We start from the raw sequence: 25272 nt of genomic DNA, 5'->3' as shown, positions 1-25272 counted from the left end.
AGCCTTACCAGTACAACACCACTGGTCCTTCAACCTCTCCTCTGGCTTTTTATCATTTGTATGAACTAAATTAAGTGTTTCTTTAAACTGTACGCAAACGGAGCACCTTTTGCGCAATGTTGCGCTCTTTTTATCCAACGTCCAAACCACGGAGAGAGAAAATCAGAGTACTTTTTGTGCATTTCAGCACTTAATGTCATAAAATAATGTCTATTTGAAAAGCTGCAAAACATAAAAAGCTAAAAGTCGTCTATGCGCAATCGTCAAACTCATTTGGAGATGAGTTAGGCAATTCATCCCCTTGTTTATTTCAAAACGCATGCGTTCGACTTAAAATACACAAATGAAAATATAAAACACCATTAAATCAAGTAGTAGTGTCGTGGTTAAAAAGAACCGACGATCTGTTTTTATCGTTTGTCTTTTTATTGACTTTTCAAGGCATTCATTGTGGAGAGACACAATGCGTATTGATGATAGTGGAGGAGTGAGGGGTCGATAAGCCCCCGAACCAACCCCATCAGGGCGGCTCATGCTCCTAGACCCCAAGGGAGTCCGAAGAGACCCCGGCAAAAGCTCTTCTTAAGGAATAACACGCGTAAAACAAGACGGGCGCGTTCACATACGCATATAGTCTACTTTATGTATTTAATGAAAGGACAAAAGTATGTAGTCATACAAAGTTTGACTAAATTATTGTTCTAGATGAATGCCATTTCAGGTTCAATAATAGATTAAAGAATGTAATGCAATTACATGGAAATCATTTGCAAAGTCATGCAACCACTGACTTACATCCTATATCATGTATTAGGAGTTTCACCAAATAAATAATGTGAAAGGTATGGGGGGGAGGACACTTACCTGCGACTCCAACATTTCCCATGACATCCAAAGTATTTATGAGGAGGAAAAACAAACAGACGTCCCAAGAGAAGCAGGCAGGACCCATGGTTAGAGGCTCTGAGTGAATGGACTTCTCCAGTTGTGCGTTTCTTTGATAAGAAGCGTTTCTGCTGCTGCTGGCAGAAAGAGCACGAGAGCCCGAGCCTCGAGACGCCTGCTGATTGGTTTGCGCACATTTGAGGAGGAGATGGGAGGTGGAAGGAAGGGGGCAGAGAGAGAGAGAGAGAGAGAGAGTGCATAGATAGATAGATAGATAGATAGATAGATAGATAGATAGATAGATAGATAGATAGATAGATAGATAGATAGATAGATAGATAGATAGAGTATCGATACATATTAAGCAATAAAATACGTTACATAAATAAGTAGTCTATATTAAGGAAATAGATAACTTTATACACACATGATGTCATTATATAAAATGTAGATTTTGTAATAATTCACAGTTAATAAAATGCGCAATTGTGACTGACAGCTTGCTGTAAAACTGAGTGAGAAAAAACAATAAAAAAAAATTCCCAACTTCCTTCTGTAAAAGTAGCGACTTGTTAAAAGTCATGTTAATCAATAAATATACCAAACACTAAAGAAGATATACTGCCCTCTCCCGGAGAAATGGAATGACATCATTACAAAGAGTACTGTGCCTGATAATGTATTATTAATAATGGTGATGGTTTTAAAATATAATTGTATAGAGACTGCATTTTGCATTTAAAATGAACAGTTTCTAGATTTAATAGAAAAACTAAAACAAATATTTTCTAATTTCTGTGACTTTGAGAGAATATACAACTGATTAGATTTTTGTTTTTTTAATGATAAGATTACACTAATTACATTATTTTTCCCGGCCTGTAAATCACAAATTTAAATCCGTGAAATATTACATTTTTCCATGACCATAAAAGCCATGTAAAATACAACAGTACCGAATGCTTAGCATATTCATAGGTAGGACACTAAAAAGGTATCAGCAAAACAGCTTTCTTTGATAGTAAGTTTACAAAACAAACTTTCGTAACGTTGGTCCTCCTAGTTGTGGCTATCTGATATATGCACCATAAAATATGTCTATGGTCAAAAAAAACGCACTCCTATTTCCAGTGTTCCACTTTTGAAAGCGCGCAACGCAAAGGCACGCAAACGGCGCACAGAACAAGAACACGCCTACTGTGTGGGACGTCACATAATTCTAGCCAATCGCCGTCCAGGTTCGCCTAGCAGTTGCGTGTCATGGCGTCCTCCTTGAAGGGGGCTGGGTTCACTGCTTTATTATAGTGCGATAGTTTACATTCCCACGGTCAGCTGAGCGGATTCAATACGTTTAGGATATTATTGCACTAGAAATGGGGACTGTGCACGCACGGGTAAAACGTTTACCAAAGACTCGGGGTGAAATATGCTTGTTTTGTCTGTGACCTCTTGTGTTCAGGTTTATTGCTTGCTTTCCGTGTTGTATTGTTACAGAAAGCGGTCCAATGCGTTTTTGTGCAAGTGCCACTGGATTTGACTGTATATGTGCAAAATCCCAAACTGGTCATGTTTGTATTGTAGAGTATGGATTCTTACCCCATGCATGGGCGAGACTTGGGCGTGAACCCAGATGATTTGGAAGTGATGGAGGCGGTGCAAGAAACTAAACAAGAGGTTTTAGAAAATAAAGATGTAAGTTGTGTTAAACTCGTACTGAGTTATTTTTAAAATCTTTATACTTTTATACTATACTTTTAGCTGTCATGCTTTTTGGTTATGTACTGCAGTCATCATGCCATGTTAGAATTCATAGTGCATGAATTTGGTGAACATGAATATAACAATTTTTATATCAACAATAAAACAGTGATAGTATCTGATGGTAATAATACCATAGTATTTTCCAGTATACAGTAGTACTGTATTTGCATCAAGTATTTCCAATAATACTATGGTACATGTCCAAAAACATGGTATTACTGTGGTACCATGTCCAAAATCTGCAGTCTCACATGATTGTTCTCATTTAGGTTGTTGTCCAGAATGTCAACATTGAAGGGCTGGGCAGAACTAAAGAGGATTACTTGGGCTATGAAATCTCTGATGTCTTCACTGCCAGGAACCTGGTTGAAGTAAGTGAGCTGTCAAGGTCCAAGTGTTTGTCTGGTTAAGTTAATATGAGCGGTGATAGACCCAAATCATCCATTGGATATAACTTCCCTTCAAATAAAAGTATCTGCTAAATGTAAATGTAAAACACTCAATAAGCACATCTTACGTATGTCATTTAATTGTATGAAACATATCAGCATTATATATATAGATACCAGCCATTTAAAAAAAAAAACATATTGCTCGATCACTAATTATGAAATGAGGTAACAAGCTCAGTGTTTCCACAGGTGATGAGAAAATCCCACGAGGCCAGACAGAGGTTGCTCCGTCTAGGCATATTCAGAGATGTGGAGGTGGTGATTGACATTTCAGAAGGTATTACATCCAAAACATCTTCATGCTTGATTCAGTTATATACCGTTCAGTGGAAAGTGTCCAGTTTTTCTGGACTGAGTTGTTGCATTCCCCTCAGACAGGCTGTCTAGCACTGACTTTCAACATGCTAACCTACATCAGTTCATTTACATACTCATAAAGAAGAGCAATAGGTCTAAAGGTCAGCCTTTTTATTGTCAGTATTAGATATGTAGCAAATACTGTATATAGGAGAGACAAGTTAAGAAATTGAACCCGGCTTCATAATAAATATATTTGCAGGATTTTCCTGTTAACTTCATAGAGGAGTCCACTATGCCTTAAAATTCAGCTATTGTGTTCTTTGTACAATGTCTCTTTGATGTCCTCTTTAGGAGCAGATGCGCTGCCAAATGGACTCGATGTTACATTTGAGGTGACTGAGCTTAAGCGACTTACTGGCAGTTATAATACCATGGTTGGAAACAATGAAGGGAGTATGGTAAGAAGAACCATAATTCACGCATTTATTGCTTTGCATCCCACCCTTGCTATGTTGCCTTGCCAACTAACTAAAATAACTTTAAGTTGCAGTGCTAAAATTACTAAAACTGAAATAAAAATGAAAGCTGGAAATATGTGACCCTGGAGCACAAAACCAGTCATAAGGGTTGATTTTTAGAAATTGAGCTTTATACATCATCTGAAGTCTGAATAAGTATGCTTCCCATTGATGTATGGTTTGTTATGATGGGACAAAATATGGCTGAGATGCAACTATTTTAAAATCTGGAATCTGAGGGTGCAAAAAAAATCAAAATATTGAGAAAATCACCTTTAAAGTTATCCAAATGAAGTTCTAAGCAATGCATACTACTCAAACATTAAGTTTTTGTATATTTACGGTAGGAAATTCACAAAATATCTTCATGGAACATGATCTTTACTCAATATCCTAATGATTTTTGGCATAAAAGAAAATTTTTGCTATTTCTACAAATATACCCGTGCTACTTATGACTGGTTTTGTGGTCCATGGTCACATATAAGAATAAGAGCTCATTAAAAATATGTATTATATATAAATAATACTAAAAACGCTCTGGTGAAGACACAGTTACTCTCAAATGAGATCTCCATTCAGACTATTAAAAAAATTTAATAAATAGAATATTTATTATGAATAATAATACCGATATTAATAATATTTCTAATAACATTTTCAGTCAGTATGGAGTATTGTTTTATTATCATCCACTCTCAGTTTATGTGTGTAGTTTCTACATAATGTGTCAATTTGTGTAACTGCATTTGTGTGTTCGTTCCTCTGAAGGTTTTGGGCATTAAACTTCCAAATATGTTAGGACGTGGAGAGAAGCTCACCTTTCAGTTCTCCTATGGAACTAAGGAGACATCATATGGCCTGTCCTTGTTTAAACCACAGACGGGCTTTTATGAACGCAAGTATGATTTCTATAAACAGAATTATACTGATGGTGAAGTGTGTTCACTTTTGAACTGTAAAAATAAGAGTGATGTTGAATAGATATTTAACAGCTTGACGTCTTTGCTTTGTGTAGCTTCACTCTAAACCTCTACAAAGTCACCGGGCAGTTCCCGTGGAGCTCTCTTAAAGAGACGGACAGGGGAGTTTCTACAGAGCTCAATGTAAGAAATGAACAAAAAGTAAAAAGTTGCTGAAATTTTACTCACCCTCAGGCCGTCAAAGATGTAGATGATTTAGTTTATTCGTCACAACAGATTTGGATTAATTTAGCATTACATCACTTGCTCACCAGTGGATCCTCTGCAGTGAATGGGTGCCGTCAGAATGAGAGTCCAAACAGCTGATAAAAACATCACAATAATCCATAAGTATTCCACACGACACCAGTCCATCAGTTAACAGCTTGTGAAGTGAAAAGCGGTTTGTAAGAAACAAAACGTTTAACTTTAAACCTTCGCTTCAGGCCAGATTACAAGTGCTTAATCCATAATACTGCTTTCGAAGCATTATTGCATCAATGAAAAAGTAATTTCCCTGTTGTCCTTATCGGATTTTAATTATCGGAATTATCGGAACCGAGTTGTGTGGATTATTGTGAGGTTTTCATCAGCTGTTTGGACTCTCATTCTGATGGCACCCATTCACTGCAGAGGATCCATTGGTGAGAAAGTGAGATAATGCAAAATTTCTCCATTTCTACTGTTTCTTCAGTAATTAAAGATATAATGCAATATGTGTCTTGCAGTTCCCTCTGTGGATGACGGATCACACTCTGAAATGGGAGGGCGTGTGGCGTGAACTGGGATGTCTGGCCCGCAGCGCGTCCTTTGCTGTGAGAGAGGAGAGTGGCCACACACTTAAATCCGCTCTTTCTGTAAGATGCTCCACGCTGCCTTAATCACCAAGTGCTTTGGCTGCCTGGTTTTGGACTAATGACTGATTTCTTGTCTCATGCTAGCACACCATGATAATAGACAGCAGAAACTCTGCTATCTTGCCTCGAAGAGGTGCCTTACTGCGGATCAGCCAGGTGTGTTGACTTGAACATCAGCCCAGAACATATCAGTAGCTGTCTTGTATTCCTTCACTCACTATCACTTTTGCCTCTCGATATCCATCATTGATTTAAACTGTCTGGAGAAGGTTTAGCATCTTGTGCTCGCTCTGTTGGTTTAGGAGCTGGCAGGATACACCGGTGGAGATGCCAGCTTTCTCAAAGAAGACGTTGAGCTGCAGCTTAACAAAGAATTTATCTGGGGATCGGTGAGTGATCTTGATTAATGCGTGATGTTAGAGATTTTTCTGGTTTTGGCATTGTCTGTCATGCTTTAACTGCCTTTGAAAGACAGCAGGTGCTTTAAAGGACATTTGTGGTATTTGGACATTAATATTAAGTAAGTGTATTGATTTTCTCTTATAGGTGTTATCTGCATCTTTATGGGGAGGGATGATCTATCCTCTTGGGAGTCAGCCGACCTCCATTGCTGACAGGTGTGCAGTTGTTTGTTTGCTTTTCATTGGATGCTTTTATTGTTCGTTTTTTTAAGTTTTATAAAGATACACACACTTATAATTATGTTTCATGTTGTGTTCTAGTCAGTTTGACCCAGAAAATGCTAGTTAGTGTTATCTCTAAGTAAGACTAAAGCTTATTTAGCTTACACGAGTTACAGCAACTTCTCAGAAATGTTTTAAACATATTTTATACTTTGCCCATCTTCTTACACTTGTGGTGTTCCTGTTTTAAATGAAAATTATTATTATTATTTTTTTTTACTATAAAACCAAGGTGCATCAATTTAGATCCCAGAAGTCAAGTCAGTTAAAAAAACATACATCAAATCTGTGCTAATTGAAAGAAAATAAAATTAATTCCAAGAGTTTGTGATACTGTGAGATTTATAAGCAGTTTTTTAAAAGCCACATCATTTTTGACTGGGAATATGAAATTAGGTAACGGATTATTTGGTTTAATAAAAGCCATCTTGTATCAGCACGGTTCTAAAGAATGATGATATTAATGACAAAATCATTCTCTGCTCAAATAAAAAGCCATTCACTGAAGACATGTAAGCAAATTTTGCTAATTTAGACGTGAATTAGATGCTCTCATCCCTTAAATCCTCACCTTCTCAAAAAAACGTGAATCAGCCTGAACATGTTTATAGCATTTTACAAATTGCATTGTGGATGTGTTTTTATGCCAGGTTCTACCTGGGCGGCCCAACCAGTGTGAGAGGTTTTGGCATGTACAGTATAGGCCCTCAGAGTGAAGGTAAAGGTGTACTAAAAAATTTCAATGTACTATTTCTTTGTAATTTTTTTTTTCTCTTAATGATAGTTTTCTTAAAGTTTGTTTCTAATTTGAAATCTTACCTGATCAGGTGATTATCTGGGTGGGGAAGCGTATTGGGCCGGTGGGCTTCACCTGTATACGCCCCTCCCCTTCCGCTCGAACAAACGCGGCCTGGCTGACCTCTTCAGAACACACTTCTTCCTTAATGCTGGAAACCTTTGCAATCTCAACTACGGTCAGTAGTCATTATCCAAAACTTGTCATTTGTTAGTCTAGAAAAAAAATATTTGTTTCAACTGAGGAAATGCAGTTTGTTGTTATTTAAAACTAAAATCCCATTACTTGAAAAATGTATTAAATTTTAGTTTAACTTTATAATAATTTCCAGGAAAAAAAAAATACATGAAAAATGATATACATTAAGATAGAAGATAAAACAAAATAACATAATTTTTAACTTCAATTAAAATGGAAAATAAAAAAACTAAAATAATGTCTTTGATACTAACATCACACTAGTCTCTAGTTCTTGACTGTATGTATGCAACGAAGCCTTTTGTCCACATGGGGATGCCGTTGTTGCAGTGAAACTTTAGTATGACTCTTTCAATTTCAAGACAACAATTGGCTGAGTATTGTGAAAACTATTTGTTTAAATCACCCTGTTCTTCGATTTACAGTAGTTTAAGCTTGACTGTATGCATCGTGTTTGTGTAGGAGAGGGTCCACACGCACATCTGCAGAAGCTAGCGGAGTGTATCAGATGGTCTTACGGCGCAGGAATAATTCTGCGACTGGGAAACATTGCTAGGCTTGAACTCAATTACTGCTTCCCCATGGGTGTTCAAAGCGGAGACAGGTACACACACACATCCACTCAACCACATTCATACTGAATCACTGGCCAAATGAAGGCAGTTTTGAATTGTAATTAATGATGAGCTCTTTTGTTTAACCAAACCACTCATTTTCTACCTTTTTAATCTGATGTTTTGAATTAACGATGGCGTTGACAAAAAACTGTTTGATCTGCTTTCGATTGACTTTTTCAATTGGTTCTCTGTCAAATTGAATCGAGTTTTGAAAATTCCTCAACCTTTAATAGCTACCTCTTTGCAGAGCAATGTAACCAAGGATTTGAATCCTAAATGATTTTTTTGTTCTTTGACAGGATATGTGATGGTGTGCAGTTTGGAGCAGGCATCCGTTTCCTGTGAGCTTGTAAAACTGCCGTCCTACTGTTAGCGATTTTTGGATTTTGAACTGTGAGGGATCCCTCCTGCATGCACACTCTTGAGGATGCACTTCGTTTTTGTACCTGTAAGAGAAAAAAATACTTAGTTTTCCTGCATACCTCTCACTGTTTGAATAAGAGTCCAGGGTTTAGTCAAGGACAATATAACCATATCCAGTCTGCAAGGAGACTGCAGGTGCTGAAATAGTTAGTTTTTTCCAATGAGGAGAGCATTAGAGATTATTCATGATCAAGCTGATAAACCAGAAATTTAATTCAAACCCACACTTCCGTCAGCTCAAATATGTGCTATAATTTAAGCAGCCCCTGCTATTGCGATGAAACCCTTGGATGAATAATGAGAATGAAGAATGGATTATTAAATGATGCATTTATCCTGTAGCTATTTGACTTGAACAAAGCACCTTATTTCCTTTTAAATCTTTTTGTTTAATGTTTCAGTCAGTTTTCTCCTCTAATGCCAAACTAGGACCTCACTGAATGATTAGTGAGTCGAGTTTCTTCCAGCCATAAGTCTCCTTTGTGATATCCATCAGCAGTGCTTTATAATTAGGACACTTTTTATTATTGTGTGAACTTAAAATTTATTGTGCACCAAAATAAACTATTTGGTTCCCTGATGTATTTGTTCTTATTTTGTGATCATAAATTTTGTTTTTTTTTACATTTTACATGGCAACGGTGTACAGGATTACAGGACCATACAGAATGAAGGATAAAATATATGATAATGAAAAACAAAAATGTCAGTAGCTCATATTGAACTATATTTTCATCTTGTTTAAAAGAAAAATAGTTTTAGACTCTTGAGTGGCAAAACGAGCTGTTTTCTGTCTGTCAAAGGTAACATGCAGATCATGAACAGCTTGATATTTGTCATGGAAAAGTAAACAGAAATGTGTTCAAACTATTTGCAGGATCCCTCCTGAGCCAAATAACTGACCTCGAGGTAGGGACCAAACACACACCCCTTGTTTTAACAGCTAACTTACAATAATGCACTCTGATGTGTTGTTAGATTAAGTTGAGTTTTGAGTTTTGTGTTGAGATTGATTTGAGATTGAGTTTTGTGTGTTCAAATACTGTATCATTTTATTTTACCCTTCCACAAATTAAGGCCTTAAAAAGTCTTGCATTGCATTGCTTACATTGCAAAAAAAAAAAAAAAAGAATATCTTACCAAGAGTTTTAGTTTATATTTTTGCTAATTCAATATTTACTCATCTACAGTGTAACTAAATAAAGATGCATTTACTTAAGAAATGCGAAATGAAGACATGAAGTCTTGTTTTTTTTTAAACTAAATAAAATGAGGTGGGTTTATGCTTAAAACGAACAAATATCTGTCAACGGGGTATGAAAGAGTTCCTCTTTGAATCAAATTTATATTTTAAATCATAAAATTGCTTCATTTAAATAATTTTCACAGAAAACAATTTTTTTATCTTGCATGTCATTTTGCTTCTGATGTAAATGTATCTTGATTTAAGACTTGTGCAATTTTTATAAATTGTAAGATGAATTTAAAAGTAATGACTGATTGGAAGCTTCACTTTTAAAGTTTTTAGTGTTGGTAATACAATTTATTGTGTGCTTCCTTGACGTCCTATATTAAGAGAACATATTGGCTTCGGTTTATTGCTTACATTTTATTAACTTAAGTCATTTTATTATTAAGGGTTACGCTGCTACGGTTACGCGCATCTGTCTGAATGAATAGGCTCCGTGACGTATGTCCCGGGAGCGCGCACGCTCTGAACTCGCGTCGGTTCAGTCTGGTTCTGCTTCCACATTGACCACATACAGTCAGTCAGCGAACCGCAGGTGTGAGTTTACAGTACCGCATGTTCCCAGCCCACCACCCCGGACTTCAAACTTAACCTTTCTTTAAGTGTTTATAATATTTTCACCATGTTGTGGACGGCGAACACGATCATAAGGAAATTCTCCTCGAGCTCTGTGAGTAATCGCATGTTCTGCATTGTTGATTTGCCATAGATATGAATGAATGCATGCGTGAAAAATGTGCTGCATTGAAGACAGACATGCATAGACCTTAAAATAAGTTTCTAAATGTTGGCGAACCCTTAAATAACATTATAATATAGGATTTACACATGCATAGTTATTGTAAGTGTGCTGTCAGCTGATATAACCCAGTATCTTAATGCAGTGTTGTAGGTGTTACACTTTTGTATTAATTCACTACATATGGACACTGTATGCATGTTAATTAGATATGGGGTTCTATATAGTTAAACCGGCTTGGGATTTAATGTTTGCCACGTTGCTTCGTCGCATTACTTCCAGTGGACCGATCCGTGGAGAGTTGCATCAGCAGTGGGCTAGAATATGAAGGCAGATCATATTACTAAAGTCACTATTACTAGAACTCAAACTAGAACTTGAGATCACATGTGCACTGATAGATAAACCTTTTGCTTGCATGATCTTCCTATGACAATCCATACTAAACTTCACTACATGTTTGCAGTGTAAGCAATGCTTTAGCTGGTTGTGTCTCCCAGCAACTCTTTAATTTTAGCCCCATTGTGCAGCACACTTTCAGTTTGCAGAAACATCAGATGCACACACAAAACAAAGATTAAAACTTAACGTTTAGTGAAAAAGAAAATACAAATAGTAATAACAGTACAAAATAGAAACGAATACAATAAAATTACAATGAATACAATAGACAATGTTGTGCTCATTTTAGTCGAGATCTGTAAAGTTATTAAAAAAATGTCATTCATACAGATAATAATGATTTCTGAATGAAAGTTTTTGGATTGATTGTTTAAAAAACATTTAAAGGCTGAATTTCTTGGTATAAATAGTTTGGCATAATATTTTATTTATTCAAACAATATTGAACATAATAACAACAACAGTAATTGTAAAATGTATCATTTATATTTTTAAAACATTCAATATCTCCATTTTTATCATGATCTAAATTAAAATTAAAAGTCATTTGATAGGCTAGATTTTTTTAAAGTCTCATTAAAGGGCTGAAATTCTTGGTATAAGTAGCTTGGCATTTATTTCTTTATTTTAAATAATAAAAATAATATAATAAGAATGCAAAACATGATAAAATATACTATTTATATTTTAAATATTTTTCCTTTTTTAGCATTATTTGAATTAAAAGTATTTTGAAAGATTGTAAAAAGAAAGAAAGGAAAAATGACTGAATTTCTTGGTATTTATTGAATATTTACTGAATTTATTTATTCAGACATGAATAAATAACAATATATATATATATATATATATATATATATATATATATATATATATATATATATATATATATGTATGTATAATTTATATTTTAAAACCATATGTCCTCTTTTAAATAATTTTTGACTTACTGAGATTTATTGACATTGACCCATAATACACTGAACACTAAATCAGCTGCTAAATATGAATATCACAGCAATAATTGGATTCAGAGAACAAAGGGTCATATCGTGTAATTGGACTTATACACTGATTATGTTTCATATTTTAATGTCTGTGGCACTTTACAGTGTACCATATATCAAATGTTTTAACATTATAATACTGTTTCTCACAGGCTTACTACCAAAATAAGCTGAAGCTGGCTCTGATTGGCCAGAGCTTGTTTGGACAGGAAGTCTACACAAACCTTCGCAAGCAGGGCCATAAAGTTGTGGGTGTATTCACAGTTCCTGATAAGGATGGCAAGGCGGACCCCCTGGGTGAGTCTCAGATGGGCGGGGGTGGGATAGAGAGGAGCGCTAACCGTTTTTTGTTACTGTAGTGGTGTCATGGGGGATGGGAAGTGTCACAGAAGTAGAAGTGAGAGATGGAGAACAGGAAAATGAGAAAGCCCCCCTTCTTTTGAACATCTCTAATCAAATTGATCAGGTTTGTGGATAACATTAAGGCCCTCATAGTTATAATGAGCACTTAGAAGAAGTGAGGTCGCATGCCTGAGCAGCACATTGGCACATTGAGTGTTTATGTTAGCGTGAGGCGCGGGAGCAGTGTAGTGTTGGTCAGAGAAGAAGTACATCCCGCATAATGACCACATTGTTTTGGTGAAAGTGGTGTGAAGCCATGTGAGGTAAAAAGTCCTCCAGTGATCAGAGCATTTGGGATGTACGTGAGAACAAAGAGGAGAAACTTCATTCTTACAAGAGTTTGCATGTATGAATGTATGAATGATGGTAAAGATCTACACTCAGTACATCAGTATACCATTGCCCTATGTTGAGTGCCCCCAAAAATTAAAAAATATTTTTTACTATTTAAAATATATTTGATTATCTAATAATATTTAATAATTAAAAAAAAAAATTATTATGCATTTATAATTTAATTATAAATTCCATGCATATTGATAAGTACAAAAATAAAAAATATATATAACATACAAACACACACACACACACACACACACACACACACACACATATATATATATATATATATATATATATATATATATATATATATATATATATATATATATATATATATATATATATATATATAAACTATACAATTATTAATGCATCATAATTTGTAATTATAATTATAAAAGTATATTTATAACACTTTATTATAGGTGTATATGTATACACACACACATTTATGTTATATTTATTTATTGCATTTTATCAACATGGAATGACTCCAAAAGTTATAGTTATCTCCAAAAACTACTCGTCTTCGTGTATTTATTAATTATTTTTTCGAAAATTGTTTAGAGTTGCAGGATTATTCTGTAAATTTAATAAAATATGAATATACATGTATAGTGTAAAGCTAAAGTGATAATTCACCCAAAAATAACCAAACAATTGTGCCATTTACTTCCATAGTGTGGAAAGAAATTCTGTGGAAGTCAAAGGCCACCGTCAAATATTTGGTTACCAACATTCTTTAAAAAATATATATATTTTGTGTTCTACAGAGAAAAGAAACTCAAACAGGTTTGGAAAAAGTGGAAAGTCAGTAAATAATGACATAATTTTTGGGTGAACTAGACCTTTAAATGAAAACATAATAAACTCCATTCCTAATTACATCTGCTGTCTATACACAGGTTGACTGTAGAACTAGTTGAAATAGAGAAAGCACTCTGAATTGTTACTTTTTGATTCATCTCCAACAAATCATGATTACTTAATATGCTGATTATCATTTTAATGACTGCATTGAGGTGGAGAACAGTTCCCAGGGTACCGGGTGTTGATAAAGTGGTAATACTCAGCCTGCAGTTTATTACTGACACATTCATAGATTCAGATATAAAAGACAAGGTTAGTTGACTTCAGTATGCATTCTGATTTGATAAGTTCAGTGAAGTCTGAATGTGCCAGGTGTGACCTTATATAACTTCTCAGAATCAATCTCTCTCTCTAACCTTCAGCGGTGGTGGCGGAGAAGGACGGGACGCCGGTGTTTAAGTTCCCACGGTGGCGTTTGAAGGGTAAGCCCATCCCAGAGGTGGTGGAGGCGTACAAAGCGGTGGGCGCCGAGCTGAACGTCATGCCCTTTTGCTCCCAGTTCATCCCTATGAATGTGATCGACTTCCCCAAACACGGCTCCATCATTTATCACCCCTCCATCCTGCCTAGACACCGAGGAGCCTCTGCCATTAACTGGTGAGATTTTACCAGTTCTTTATTACTACACTCAAAATGTTAATTTATTGAAAATATACTCGCCCACATCAGGTTATCCAAGATGTACGTTTGTTTCTCCATTGGAGGAGATTTGGAGAAATTTAGCATTACATAAATTGCTCACAAATGGATCCTCTGCAGTGAATGGGTGCCGTCAGAATGAGAGTCCAAACAGCTGATAAAGACATCACAATAATCCACGGCACCCATTCACTACAGAAGATGCACTGGTGAGCAAGTGATGCTCTGATGAAGTAACAAACTCATCTACATCTTGGATGGCCAGAGGGTGAGTCGATTTTTAGAAAATTGTCATTTTTTGATGGACTATTCCTCTAAAATAAATGGATTTAAATATGTGTGTTCAGGACACTAATCGAAGGTGATAAGAAAGCAGGATTTAGTATATTCTGGGCTGATGATGGTTTGGACACCGGCCCCATCCTGCTTCAAAAGGAATGTCCAGTAGAGCCCAACGATACAGTGGACACACTTTATAACCGCTTTCTGTTTCCAGAGGGCATCAAGGCTATGGTGATTATGATTCAAAAACACTTTTTATGCAAACTAAATGTTAGATTTTGACTCCGATGAGGTTCATGAAATCAAGTTGACTTACAAATCTTGTTCAAACAGGTCGAAGCTGTACAGCTCATTGCAGACGGCAAAGCTCCAAAGATCCCTCAGTCTGAAGAAGGAGCCAGCTATGAGGGAATCCAAAAGAAATCCAATGCTAAGGTGAGACCTAAAGACAATTATGTTAATCAGTCCAGATAAAGCTTAGCAAAGAAGGTCCAGGAAGTGAACATCATTTTATCTGTCTTTGCCTCTCTTTCTCCAGGTGAATATGGCTCAGCCAGCAGAGGTCATTCATAACTGGATCCGTGGTCATGATAAAGTTCCGGGTGCCTGGATTGTCATTGATGGAAAGGTGCATTTCCTAAACAAAAGTCCGTTTGAATCTGGAATCTTATGGCATGAGGCCACAAAGGGGACCATAACAAAAAGATGCATATTTCAAATGAGATCAATTCATATATATTATATTTTACAAAATTCTACTTTAGTAAAATATAATACAATAAATATTTGTATATATAATATAAATATTATATATAAAAATAATGTAATATTTTTTAATAATATAAAAATATTACTTAAGTTATTTAAGCTATTGCAAATGAAAAATAAGAAATTATAAAAATAAATATCTGTGTAAATCTTTAGAAAATCATTCTAAATATTTTACTCACATAGTATGAATGAGTCTTGAATAAATACAAATATTTATGTTTTTATAATTTAGTAAAAGGGCTTCTTTTTAGGGGAGACTACTTATTTGGTATCAAAAATGTTTAGTGATGTCAATCGATTAATCGTGAAAATGAAAATTTTTGTTTACATAATATATGTATATGTACTGTGTTTATTTATTATGTATATATAAGTACACACACATACATTACATATTTGCTAAATATTTACATGTATATTTATATTATTATATTTTATATAAATATATTTAATATATAAATATATTTTTCTTAAGAATATACATGTCTGTTTGTATTTATATATACTTACACACTAATGTAATGTAAACAAAAACTTTTATTTTGGATGCGATTACTTTGCGATTAATCATTTGACAGCTCTAAACATTTTACTTTAGACAAACTCTAGACTCAAAACTCTAATTCTGATAGTCCTGCTATAAGATGTTAAGTGAATAATGTTTTTCTGACTTGTAATGTGTGTTCTTTTGTGTAGCCAGTAACGCTGTACAGCTCATCGATGCTGAGCGGGTCAGTTCCTGCAGGTCAGCCAATCGAAGTGGAAGGGGCGTCTCAGCCTGGACTCATTGCCAAATCTGGGCTTATACTGTTTGGGTGTGATGGGAAAGCGGTTAGCTTCTGCTCTTTTATTTACTTAGCTTCTAGGCTTTGAATGCATTAAGTCTGTGCTACAAATTCATAATAAAGAGAATTAATTACAATATGACTGTGCAGCTCCAGGTGAAGAACCTGCAGTTCGAGGATGGAAAGATGATTCCTGCATCCAAATACTTCTCTTCAGATGAGGCTGCCAGTTTGGATCTCACAGACGATGAGAAGAAAATGGCAGAGGAAATCAGGGTATGTTTATGTGCCTCAGAAATGTATTGTAGCATATATCCGAGCAATTATGTCATTTTTCATGTTGTTTTATACTTGTCTAGGCGATCTGGAAAGGTATTCTGAGTAATGTTCCAGTTATTGATGACACAACTGATTTCTTTAAGTCTGGAGCTGCTTCCATGGATGTAGTCAGGTGGGTCTGAATTTCGTTTATTTATGGTTTTATTGTTTTATTTTATTAATCTTATTTATTTATATATACTATATTTATAATTTTTTTCAGTTTCTTTTTTTATTTTTAGTCATTTTTATTCTAGTAAAATTTCAACTATTTGGTAAAATGTTATAATTTTGTTAGTTTCCATGCAATTCCATTTCTCATTTTTAAGTTTTATTTTTTATTGTACATTTATATTTATCCCAGCTGTGTTTCACTGACTTTTAATAGTTTTTTTTTTTTTTTTAATTAACAATAATAACACTGAAACTAAAAGGCAAAAATGTCCATTGTTGCGATTTTTACACCACAATCACATTCATGATCACATTAACATGATTTACATATGATTGCTGATTTAGTATGCATCAACTTAGCAGAAGTATTTTGAGTTCATTTCACATGCAAACAGATTAGCCACTCATAACAGAGGTCATTTACATAGGCTACATTTTCACGACAATGATGTAGTCAAAAACGGAAAAGTTTTTCCCTTGCATTTTTTTTAAGTTTCATATGTACACAACAACGTTTTCAAACTATTCCTGTTTACACACATCTGCGAAAATGGCCAAAAACAATGCATTACGTATGCCAGGCCAGTAGTTGGCGCTGTCACCTTGTTAGTAAACTACCTGTTGCTGTGTGTATACTATGCGTCTCTGCTGTTGGTTGTAATACTGGTGAATTAAATCATACTTTGCTGAAGGAGCGTTACCAAACTCTTACAGCTAGCGCTTTACTATGCTGGCAGAAGTAAGAATACCCTGCTTCGCGTCAAAACGGAAGTTTTGTGACGTCATGTGAAAAGGGCCTATTGTGATTGTTTGGTTTAGATTGGTAGAGGAGGTGAAGCAGAAATGCGGAGGAGTTCAGCTTCAGAATGAAGATGTCTACATGGCCACCACCTTCCAGAGCTTCGTCCAGATGTTCGTCCGCCGCCTACGAGGAGAAGACCGGGAGGAGGAGCTAGTCATCGACTACGCGACAAAAGACGTCAATAACATGACAGTGAAGATGCCACATCAGTGTTTCATCAACGGCAACTTCGAAGATGCCGAAGATGGAAAGACATACAACACGGTGAACCCAACAGACGGTTCGGTACGTCCAGTCATCGCAAACTCACATGAACTCATCCCTGGCATGACTAATGGTTGTGTTGTGTTTCAGGTGATCTGTAAGGTGTCATATGCATCCGTGGCAGATGTGGACAGAGCAGTTAGTGCAGCCAAAGAGGCTTTCGACAACGGACCTTGGGGTAAGATGAACCCTCGTGACCGTGGACGGCTGCTCTACCGGTAAGATGTGTTAGAGAGTGTTATTGACTTAATTAAGCCACTGGGCAACCATTTTGATGTATATATGTAAAACCAAACTCATTTGCAAAACAAATAGTAATACAGTGCAATCATTTGACCTAGAATGGATTTCTCAGAGAACTTCCTGTTGGGCATAATTTATTTGCAACACAATGGGAATTTTTTGACTTGTTTTGTGTGTAGTTTGGCTGACCTGATGGAGGAACACCAGGAGGAGCTGGCCACTATTGAGACCATTGACTCTGGTGCCGTTTATACACTGGCCTTAAAGACACACGTTGGCATGTCCATTCAGACATTCAGATACTTTGCTGGCTGGTGCGACAAGATCCAGGTGTGTGTGTGTGTGTGTGTGTGTTCACTCAGGCCATCATTTGATATTTTCCTGTCACTGATGCATCATGTCCTGTTCCTCGCAGGGCTCGACGATACCCATCAATCAGGCCAGACCCAATCGCAACCTCACCTTTACAAAGAAAGAGCCTCTGGGGTGAGTGATTGTAAATGTGTGTGTGAGTGTATGCAAATATGATCAGCAGACATGTGTAAGATGGTGTTTGTTTGTGTCTCAGTGTGTGTGCCATAGTGATTCCTTGGAATTACCCTCTTATGATGTTGGCATGGAAGAGTGCAGCCTGTCTGGCGGCGGGAAACACACTCGTCTTGAAACCTGCTCAGGTAAAACACACAGGCTATTATTAGTTATATATATGATATATATTAAATTCATTAACATTATTATTAATTGTATAAATAAGCTATATAATAAAAAGCTAAATATACAGATTTTTTTTTCCCAAAAGAATAATACTGAAAAGAAACTAGACTATACTCTCAATTATTTTTATATTCTCTATATTCTCCCTATACTATGTTAAAAAATACCGTTGCATAAATTAATAAAAGTTGAATTAGAAAACATATAAAAAAAAGTAAAAAAATAAAAATAAATATATATATATATATATATATATATATATATATATATATATATATATATATATATATATATATATATATATATATATATTTATATATATATATTTAATTTTTTTTTTAATAAGTATATATATACATTACATACAAAATATGACTCTCTGTATTCTCCAACCAACTGCACTGATATTTCCTGAGTATAAATTAATACATATTCTATATGTATATTTTATCTGATATAATATTAATACAAATGTATATGTATAAAAATATACATTGATATAAATATATATAAATACAAACATAAACTCAGTAAATATCAGTACAGTTAGTGTGAGAACACAAACTATTGGATACAAACTAGACTATATTCTTATTTCTTTTGATATTCTCTCTATATTTTCACACTAACCACACTGAAATTTGCAGTTTATAATGTTTATATTGTTTTATATTAATGTATATTTTATCTGATATAATATAAACTAATACATATACTATTATTTTAACTAAAGTACAGCTACTATTAAATAAATAGCAACTGAATAAAGAAACAATATACAAAAAAGATGAATTATTTACCTTCCAAAAATAGATAATAACTGGATACAAACTAGACATAAATTCCCTTGATTTTCCCAGGTTACTCCACTAACTGCGCTGAAGTTTGCGGAGTTGACAGTCAAAGCTGGCATTCCCAAAGGAGTCATCAACATTGTACCAGGATCAGGTATCAGGATTTTGACTCATATTTCAAGTTGTATTGACAAATTGATCTCATTGACACTAATGTACTCATAATAAACATCTATAGGACAAGACATTCAAAGAAGATTGAAAAGCAGAAATGTCCAGCGTGTCTATTTATTAAAGCACATATTTATTCCATACCAAAAAAAGCTTTAAGGAATCCTGTTGTCACTGATATAAGATCAGTGTTATTTATGACTCAACTTTCTCTCAGGTGGTCTGGTGGGCCAGAGGATGTCTGATCACCCTGATATCCGTAAGCTGGGTTTCACAGGTTCTACTCCCATAGGCAAACAAATCATGAAAAGGTGAGTCCCATTCAAGTCAACACTAAAGTTATACTCAAATATGTCATGTACAATGACAGTGAATCATTCAAACGGCTTATATGGTTTGAAAGAGCCTCCAGCTGATGATATCTGTTGTTTCTGTTGCAGTTGTGCGGTCAGTAACCTGAAGAAGGTTTCTCTGGAGCTGGGAGGTAAATCTCCCCTCATCATCTTCAGCGACTGCGACATGGACAAAGCAGTGAGAATGGTGAGAGAAGACAACTAGTGTCAAAAGTTTAAGATGCAGGATCATCGTGGTCTTGAGCTTCCTGTGTGTTTGTGTGTACGTTGCAGGGCATGAGCTCGGTCTACTTCAACAAGGGAGAAAACTGCATTGCTGCAGGCCGGCTGTTTGTTGAGGAGTCCATTCATGACGAGTACATCAGGAGAGTGGTGCGTGTTTCCTTTTGAACACTGATTGTACAGTATATTAAATCCTGCAAACTGCTTCTGGATGATAACAAACTGGTGTGTTTTTGTGTGCTCAGGTTGAGGAAATCAAGAAGATGAAGATTGGAGATCCGTTGGATCGCTCCACAGATCACGGACCTCAGAACCACAAGGCTCACCTGGACAAGCTGGTGGAGTACTGTGAGCTCGGCGTGAAGGAGGGGGCTACGCTTGTGTACGGCGGGAGGCAGGTGGACAGACAAGGTGAGACATCTCTGATTTAAAAGGGTGTGTGGACCTGGATGTTTTGGAATGCAAATAAGACGTTATTTAAGTATAATTTATATGCTATAATAGTATTTCTTAATATTTGTAATTGGCTTTTATTTTTAGGTTTTAAGTTGTACCGATTTTGTTATGTGTTTTGCCATTTTTATTAGTTTTATTATATATATATATATATATATATATATATATATATATATATATATATATATATATTTCTCTTCTTTATATTTAGCTTTATTTTATTTCATTTTAATCAATATTAGTACTTTAAATGATTTCATTCAGCTTTTAAGGGACCATTTCTCATTTTCATTTAAGTTCAAGTGTTGCATTTTAATTACAGTTTAAAGCCAGAGCTTTCCCTATCTGATCTTTTTTTTTCCCTCATCTCAAGAAATATCTGCGTCCACACGAAACCACAAAACAATGTAGTATACATGCCTTGTATACATGACATTTCTTTTTTTCAGTTTTTTTGTTTAATATAATTTTTATAGTTTTAAGCATTTTATGCACTTTCGCTATTTTTCATATCTTTTTTTTTTTAAATATATATTTTTTTTTTTTCAGTTTTAATTTTTTTTAAGTACGTAAAAGAAAATTTGAAATGCTGCGTGAAATAAGTTTTCTAAGTTTCAATGTTTCAACTTGTATTTGATTTCGGTAACCAAAAAATATTTATAGTAGTTTTAGTTAATGAAATAGTTATTCTATTTCTAATACCTGCCTATTTATGCTTACAGCCTTTTTGAATGAATCCCATAGTCTTTCATTTAATTTTCATTTTAATAGTTTGTCATTTTATGAGCTTTTCATTTTTCTTTATTCTTTTTTTAAGTACTTAAACTTATTTCAGGAAGCTTCTAATTTTCTTTTGTTTTCAAAGTTTCAATGTTTCATCTAATAATTATGTTTTATTTCTTCTTTATTTCAGTTGCCAAAAATAATTTTTAGTAGTTTTAGTTCATATATTAATTTTTATATCTGTCTATTTATGCTTACAGGCTTTTTCATGGAGCCCACAGTCTTCACAGATGTAGAGGACCACATGTTCATCGCCAAAGAGGAATCCTTTGGCCCTGTTATGGTGGTATCCAAATTCAAAGATGGGTAAGCTGCCTTTTTTGCACCTTAGTAGGACGACTTGTGCCAGTCAGACCTGCAAGTTGATCTAAATCCAAGGCAGGAGCTCATCTGAACAACATGTAATATGTTTTGATGCTCATCAGTGATGTAGATGGGGTTCTGAGCAGAGCCAATAACACCGAGTTCGGCCTGGCCTCCGGAGTCTTCACCCGGGACATCAACAAGGCCATGTACGTGAGCGAGAGACTAGAGGCGGGAACCGTGTTCATCAACACCTACAACAAAACCGATGTGGCGGCTCCCTTTGGAGGCTTCAAACAGTCCGGGTTTGGGAAAGATCTTGGTAAGAGTAAACAAACACACTGCATCGTTTCTCTGTATCACTTTAAAACCAGATTCATGAACATGTGGACCATGTGTATGTGTATACAGGTGAAGAAGCCCTGCACGAGTACCTGCGGACTAAAGCTGTGACAGTGGAGTATTGAATGAAAAAGACTGCATGCCCCGTGACTGCAGCCTGAAGCGGCCAGATAGGAAAAGCATTTCCTGCCATGACTACACTGATGTGCCTACATTTTTTAATCCCCCTTTTTTTCCCGGAACTGTTTGGAGTGGGACAGATCCTGACTCAGCAGTCTACACTGGCTAACAATGTTTTTTAAAAAAATTGACAAAATGGCAAAAGACCACAGGACACAGATTCAGCCACAAACCAGATCAAGCATTGTTTTTAACTTAGGAAACGGGGATCATACTGAGGTACAGTGAATTATCAGACTGAGTCGCTTTCAGGAAGTAACCACAACTCTACAATGATCTTGAGCATTTCCTAATCATGTTTCCAGAGGCAAGTCATTTGTCTATCCACGCTGAACATGAAACTGCTGCGTGATACTGAAACAGAAATAGAAATAGCTCAAAAGTTTGACGTCAGCAAGTTTTTATGTTTTTGAAAGAAGTCTCACCAAGGCTGCATTTATTTGATAAAAAATACAGTAATATTGTGAAATATCGAGTTAAGTTTATATTAAAATGTAATTTATTTTTTGTGATGGAAAGCTGAATTTGCTGCTCATGAAATATTTCTTCTCATTGATTGTAGGAAAATTAGAATTGTCTTTACGGTCGCATTTCATCAATTTAATGCATTCTTGCATAAAAGTATTATTTCTATCAAAAAGACGGACCCTGAACTTTTAAATGGTGGTGTTTGTGGCCTCAGCATATTTCAGTTTTTAAGCTATTCAGCCAGTTACACACACACACACATACTTTAGTATTACAGTTATAGTCTTATATTTAAAAGCCATGTTGCATCACTGCCACTTTATGAAATTTGTATTATCATATTTGTACATCCCAAGGGTTTTTATTATGCATAGCATTTTCACATCACTCACTTTTATTAGCATAACTGTATATATTTTATTAGAGGATATGACAACTTGTCTTATTTTATATATTTAATTTTGCATTCCAGACAAAGGAAAATTATATGAACACACTATTCTTTTTGAAAGGAAGTTATTTATTTTGTTCAAAAATACTGGACATGCTTGATGAGAAAATATGTAATAGCTTACTCTTGAATTCAATAACAGTGTGAAGTATTTGGACACATTCTTGTTAAAATGACTGAAAGTATCGGTTGCCAAATGTTCGCTGAAGATTCATGATGCATGAACACTTCAAGCAATGACATGCATTTGAAAAAAGATTAAATGTTATCATACGTACAATGAGTATTGAAGTGTCATATTGCCAAACAGTCATTACACACAACAGTATTTCAACTTTATAGCAGCTACAAACAAAATGTATGGAGCGTCGGGAAACCATTTTTACAATAAAGAATGTAAACTGAAAAAACGTTGTTTTTCTTGATTGAAACACTGGACTTTTAATATAGTTCATACCAGAATATAATCCATTTTTCAAGCATACTCGAGATGAGATGACACAAATTAGTAAATTTTTGTCTCCCCCAAAATTAAAATTTACTGAAAATGTTTTCACCCTCTGGCCGTCCAAGATATAGATGAGTTTGTTTCCTCAATTAGGACATATTTGGAGAAATTTAGCATCAAATTACTTGCTCACCAATGGATCCTCTGCAGTGAATGGGTGCCGTCAGAATGAAGAGTCCAAACAGCTGATAAAAACATCACAATAATCCACAGAACCCCTCTCTAGCAATCAATGTCTTGAATTAAAAAGCTGCATATTTTTAAGAAACAAATCCATCATTAAAACGTTGCATTTATTTGTGAGCAAGTGATGTAATGCTACATTTCTCCGAATCTGTTACGATGATGAATCTTGATGATGGCTTGAGTTGAGGATGAATACATTTTCAGCAAAAATTTTTTTTTTGGTGAACTACTCCTTTAATCACTCACTTTTTTGGATAAAAATCTCTCCAAAGAACATGAAATGTCATTCTGCCAGCTCACCAGGAAATAAAATCACTGGTCTGTGCTCATTCCAAACCTGGAAAGGTTATATACTTCTATAACAGGCACAGAAATGGCCTGGCGTGAGTCCAGCGCTCTCCCAGAGCTCCAGTTGACTGTATGTGTTCTTTCACTCTTTCTTTATCACCTGGATGTTGGCCTTTTTCTTTCTGTCACCTGGAAGTTTGAGTGTCTTTGCCGTGACAGTTTGCACTTCGTCCTCTGAGCTGTCTTCCTCTGATGATGATGATGATGACGACTCATCCTCTTCACTGCTTTCTGAATCCTCCAGTTCAACCAGAGCCACATCCTGCAAGGAAGACACATCTGGTTATTATGGAAAAGGTGAAATATGATCATATTTAGACACGTTAAGGTGAACTACAGCTGGTGGTGAGACCAGACGCACCATCTCAATGATTTTCTCTGCATCCTCCACACTCTCAATGTCAAAGAACCCAGCAGGAGCCTCGTCCATCTGCTGTCTTAGAGACTCGTTGGCTTGGGCCATTTGGGGAAGGAAACTATGCAGTCTGGCCAAGACTAGCACACAGAAACAATACACTCCTATTTAATAGATTATAGCTTAATTATGCATTAAAGATAATCCAATTGATGACATGAACATACTCACCACTACTCCTGGGGAGCCTTTCTGTCTGCAGTGAAGCACTTTTAGAGTTCAACAGAAGTTTTTCATGGATTCCTGGAGATATCAAAGTTAATAATTCATTTATGATTAAGTGTTCCCAAAATTATATTTGGTTATGATGCAAATAAAAAGTAACAACAAACCACATCTGAGATATAGATTAATTTTTACATTTCTACATCATGATTTGAGAGTAGTTCTTCTCAACTGGTCAAATGTTTATTTAAACTCTGTCTGTGGTTAATTTCATCTGTAAACCTGGAATCGAGTCTTTTTTTCTCAAAGAATGTCTCACCTTTTCCGTTGCCACAGGTCAACAAGTCTCCAGAAGAGGTTTTCTTAATATTGTTTTGTGTTTGAGCCATGGTTAGCTCCTCTCATTTACAAATGCACTTGTATCCACGTGTTTTTAACTATGGTTTTTACACAACATGATAACTTCCGTGTTGTAGGGTTGAGACACTGTTGGCGCCCTCTAGAGTTTTGGATGTAAGTGCTGCACACATTTTTAAATAGCATGCTTTTTTTGTTTCATTATTTCCTTATCTCTTTTTTATCTCTTCTTTTTTTATTGTTAGGTTGTTATATATATATATTGATATATTGATATATTGATTAAATTCAAATTTAAGTTTTAATGTGCTTCAA

At 35.3% G+C, this 25272-nt stretch overlaps 4 protein-coding genes across 8 annotated transcripts in view; 2 read left to right on the top strand and 2 right to left on the bottom strand.

Annotated features, from left to right (window-relative positions):
- Window positions 1–1055, bottom strand: part of LOC127956646 (signal peptide, CUB and EGF-like domain-containing protein 1) — a 64151-nt gene extending 63096 nt beyond the window's left edge. For 2 of the 4 annotated variants that reach the window (XM_052554726.1, XM_052554727.1), the window contains exon 1: window positions 865–1052. In XM_052554726.1, the coding sequence (XP_052410686.1) occupies window positions 865–952 (88 nt within the window). In that variant the 5' untranslated portion in view covers window positions 953–1052. Of the gene's footprint in view, window positions 1–864 lie in introns of all 4 variants that reach the window. The other 2 variants (XM_052554728.1, XM_052554729.1) reach the window with 2 other exon arrangements.
- A 1058-nt stretch (window positions 1056–2113) lies between these two features.
- On the top strand, window positions 2114–9032 carry LOC127956136 (sorting and assembly machinery component 50 homolog B). Of its 2 annotated transcripts, none has more exons than XM_052553868.1 (15): window positions 2114–2279; window positions 2467–2577; window positions 2916–3017; window positions 3288–3375; window positions 3750–3856; window positions 4688–4818; window positions 4935–5022; window positions 5607–5735; window positions 5820–5891; window positions 6038–6124; window positions 6282–6352; window positions 7069–7136; window positions 7246–7392; window positions 7875–8016; window positions 8329–9032. In XM_052553868.1, exons 1-15 carry the CDS (start codon window positions 2259–2261, stop codon window positions 8372–8374), a joined length of 1410 nt encoding a protein of 469 aa, XP_052409828.1. In that variant the 5' UTR covers window positions 2114–2258; the 3' UTR covers window positions 8375–9032. The 2 variants fall into 2 exon arrangements, with proteins under 2 accessions (XP_052409828.1, XP_052409829.1); XM_052553869.1 differs by having other exon boundaries at window positions 2143–2189.
- Window positions 9033–10179: 1147 nt separating this feature from the next.
- Window positions 10180–23388, top strand: LOC127956461 (mitochondrial 10-formyltetrahydrofolate dehydrogenase). The gene is made up of 22 exons (XM_052554384.1): window positions 10180–10371; window positions 12002–12146; window positions 13826–14060; window positions 14450–14615; window positions 14718–14819; window positions 14923–15012; window positions 15852–15986; window positions 16091–16216; window positions 16300–16391; window positions 17252–17519; window positions 17589–17716; window positions 17921–18071; window positions 18157–18227; window positions 18310–18415; window positions 19316–19403; window positions 19638–19731; window positions 19861–19960; window positions 20047–20145; window positions 20241–20406; window positions 21435–21540; window positions 21660–21859; window positions 21949–23388. The coding sequence occupies exons 1-22, from the start codon at window positions 10324–10326 to the stop codon at window positions 22002–22004; spliced, it is 2772 nt and encodes a 923-aa protein (XP_052410344.1). The 5' UTR covers window positions 10180–10323; the 3' UTR covers window positions 22005–23388.
- A 494-nt stretch (window positions 23389–23882) lies between these two features.
- On the bottom strand, window positions 23883–25086 carry LOC127956463 (NOP protein chaperone 1). Its single transcript, XM_052554387.1, has 4 exons — window positions 24920–25086; window positions 24607–24678; window positions 24382–24515; window positions 23883–24282 (listed from the first exon to the last, which is right to left on the bottom strand). The coding sequence occupies exons 1-4, from the start codon at window positions 24987–24989 to the stop codon at window positions 24103–24105; spliced, it is 456 nt and encodes a 151-aa protein (XP_052410347.1). The 5' UTR covers window positions 24990–25086; the 3' UTR covers window positions 23883–24102.
- Window positions 25087–25272: the final 186 nt, after the last annotated feature.

This window comes from Carassius gibelio, chromosome B4 (genome assembly GCF_023724105.1).
Source record: "Carassius gibelio isolate Cgi1373 ecotype wild population from Czech Republic chromosome B4, carGib1.2-hapl.c, whole genome shotgun sequence".
Classification (NCBI taxonomy): Eukaryota; Metazoa; Chordata; class Actinopteri; order Cypriniformes; family Cyprinidae; genus Carassius; species Carassius gibelio.
Note: the sequence above shows the minus strand (reverse complement) of the source record. Positions and strands in the feature narration are given on the sequence as shown.

Bases quoted from the DNA above. Each gene is read 5' to 3' on its own strand.
- LOC127956136 (XM_052553868.1), top strand. From the start codon at position 2,259: ATGGGGACTGTGCACGCACGG. The intron at 5,736-5,819 runs GTAAGATGCTCC...GTCTCATGCTAG, and splicing joins CACTTAAATCCGCTCTTTCT to CACACCATGATAATAGACAG. The intron at 7,137-7,245 runs GTAAAGGTGTAC...TTACCTGATCAG, and splicing joins TATAGGCCCTCAGAGTGAAG to GTGATTATCTGGGTGGGGAA.
- LOC127956461 (XM_052554384.1), top strand. From the start codon at position 10,324: ATGTTGTGGACGGCGAACACGATCATAAGGAAATTCTCCTCGAGCTCT. The intron at 14,061-14,449 runs GTGAGATTTTAC...ATGTGTGTTCAG, and splicing joins GGAGCCTCTGCCATTAACTG to GACACTAATCGAAGGTGATA. The intron at 19,404-19,637 runs GTATCAGGATTT...ACTTTCTCTCAG, and splicing joins CAACATTGTACCAGGATCAG to GTGGTCTGGTGGGCCAGAGG.
- LOC127956463 (XM_052554387.1), bottom strand. From the start codon at position 24,989: ATGGCTCAAACACAAAACAATATTAAGAAAACCTCTTCTGGAGACTTG. The intron at 24,679-24,919 runs GTGAGACATTCT...TGATATCTCCAG, and splicing joins GACCTGTGGCAACGGAAAAG to GAATCCATGAAAAACTTCTG. The intron at 24,516-24,606 runs GTGAGTATGTTC...TCTGTGTGCTAG, and splicing joins AAGGCTCCCCAGGAGTAGTG to TCTTGGCCAGACTGCATAGT.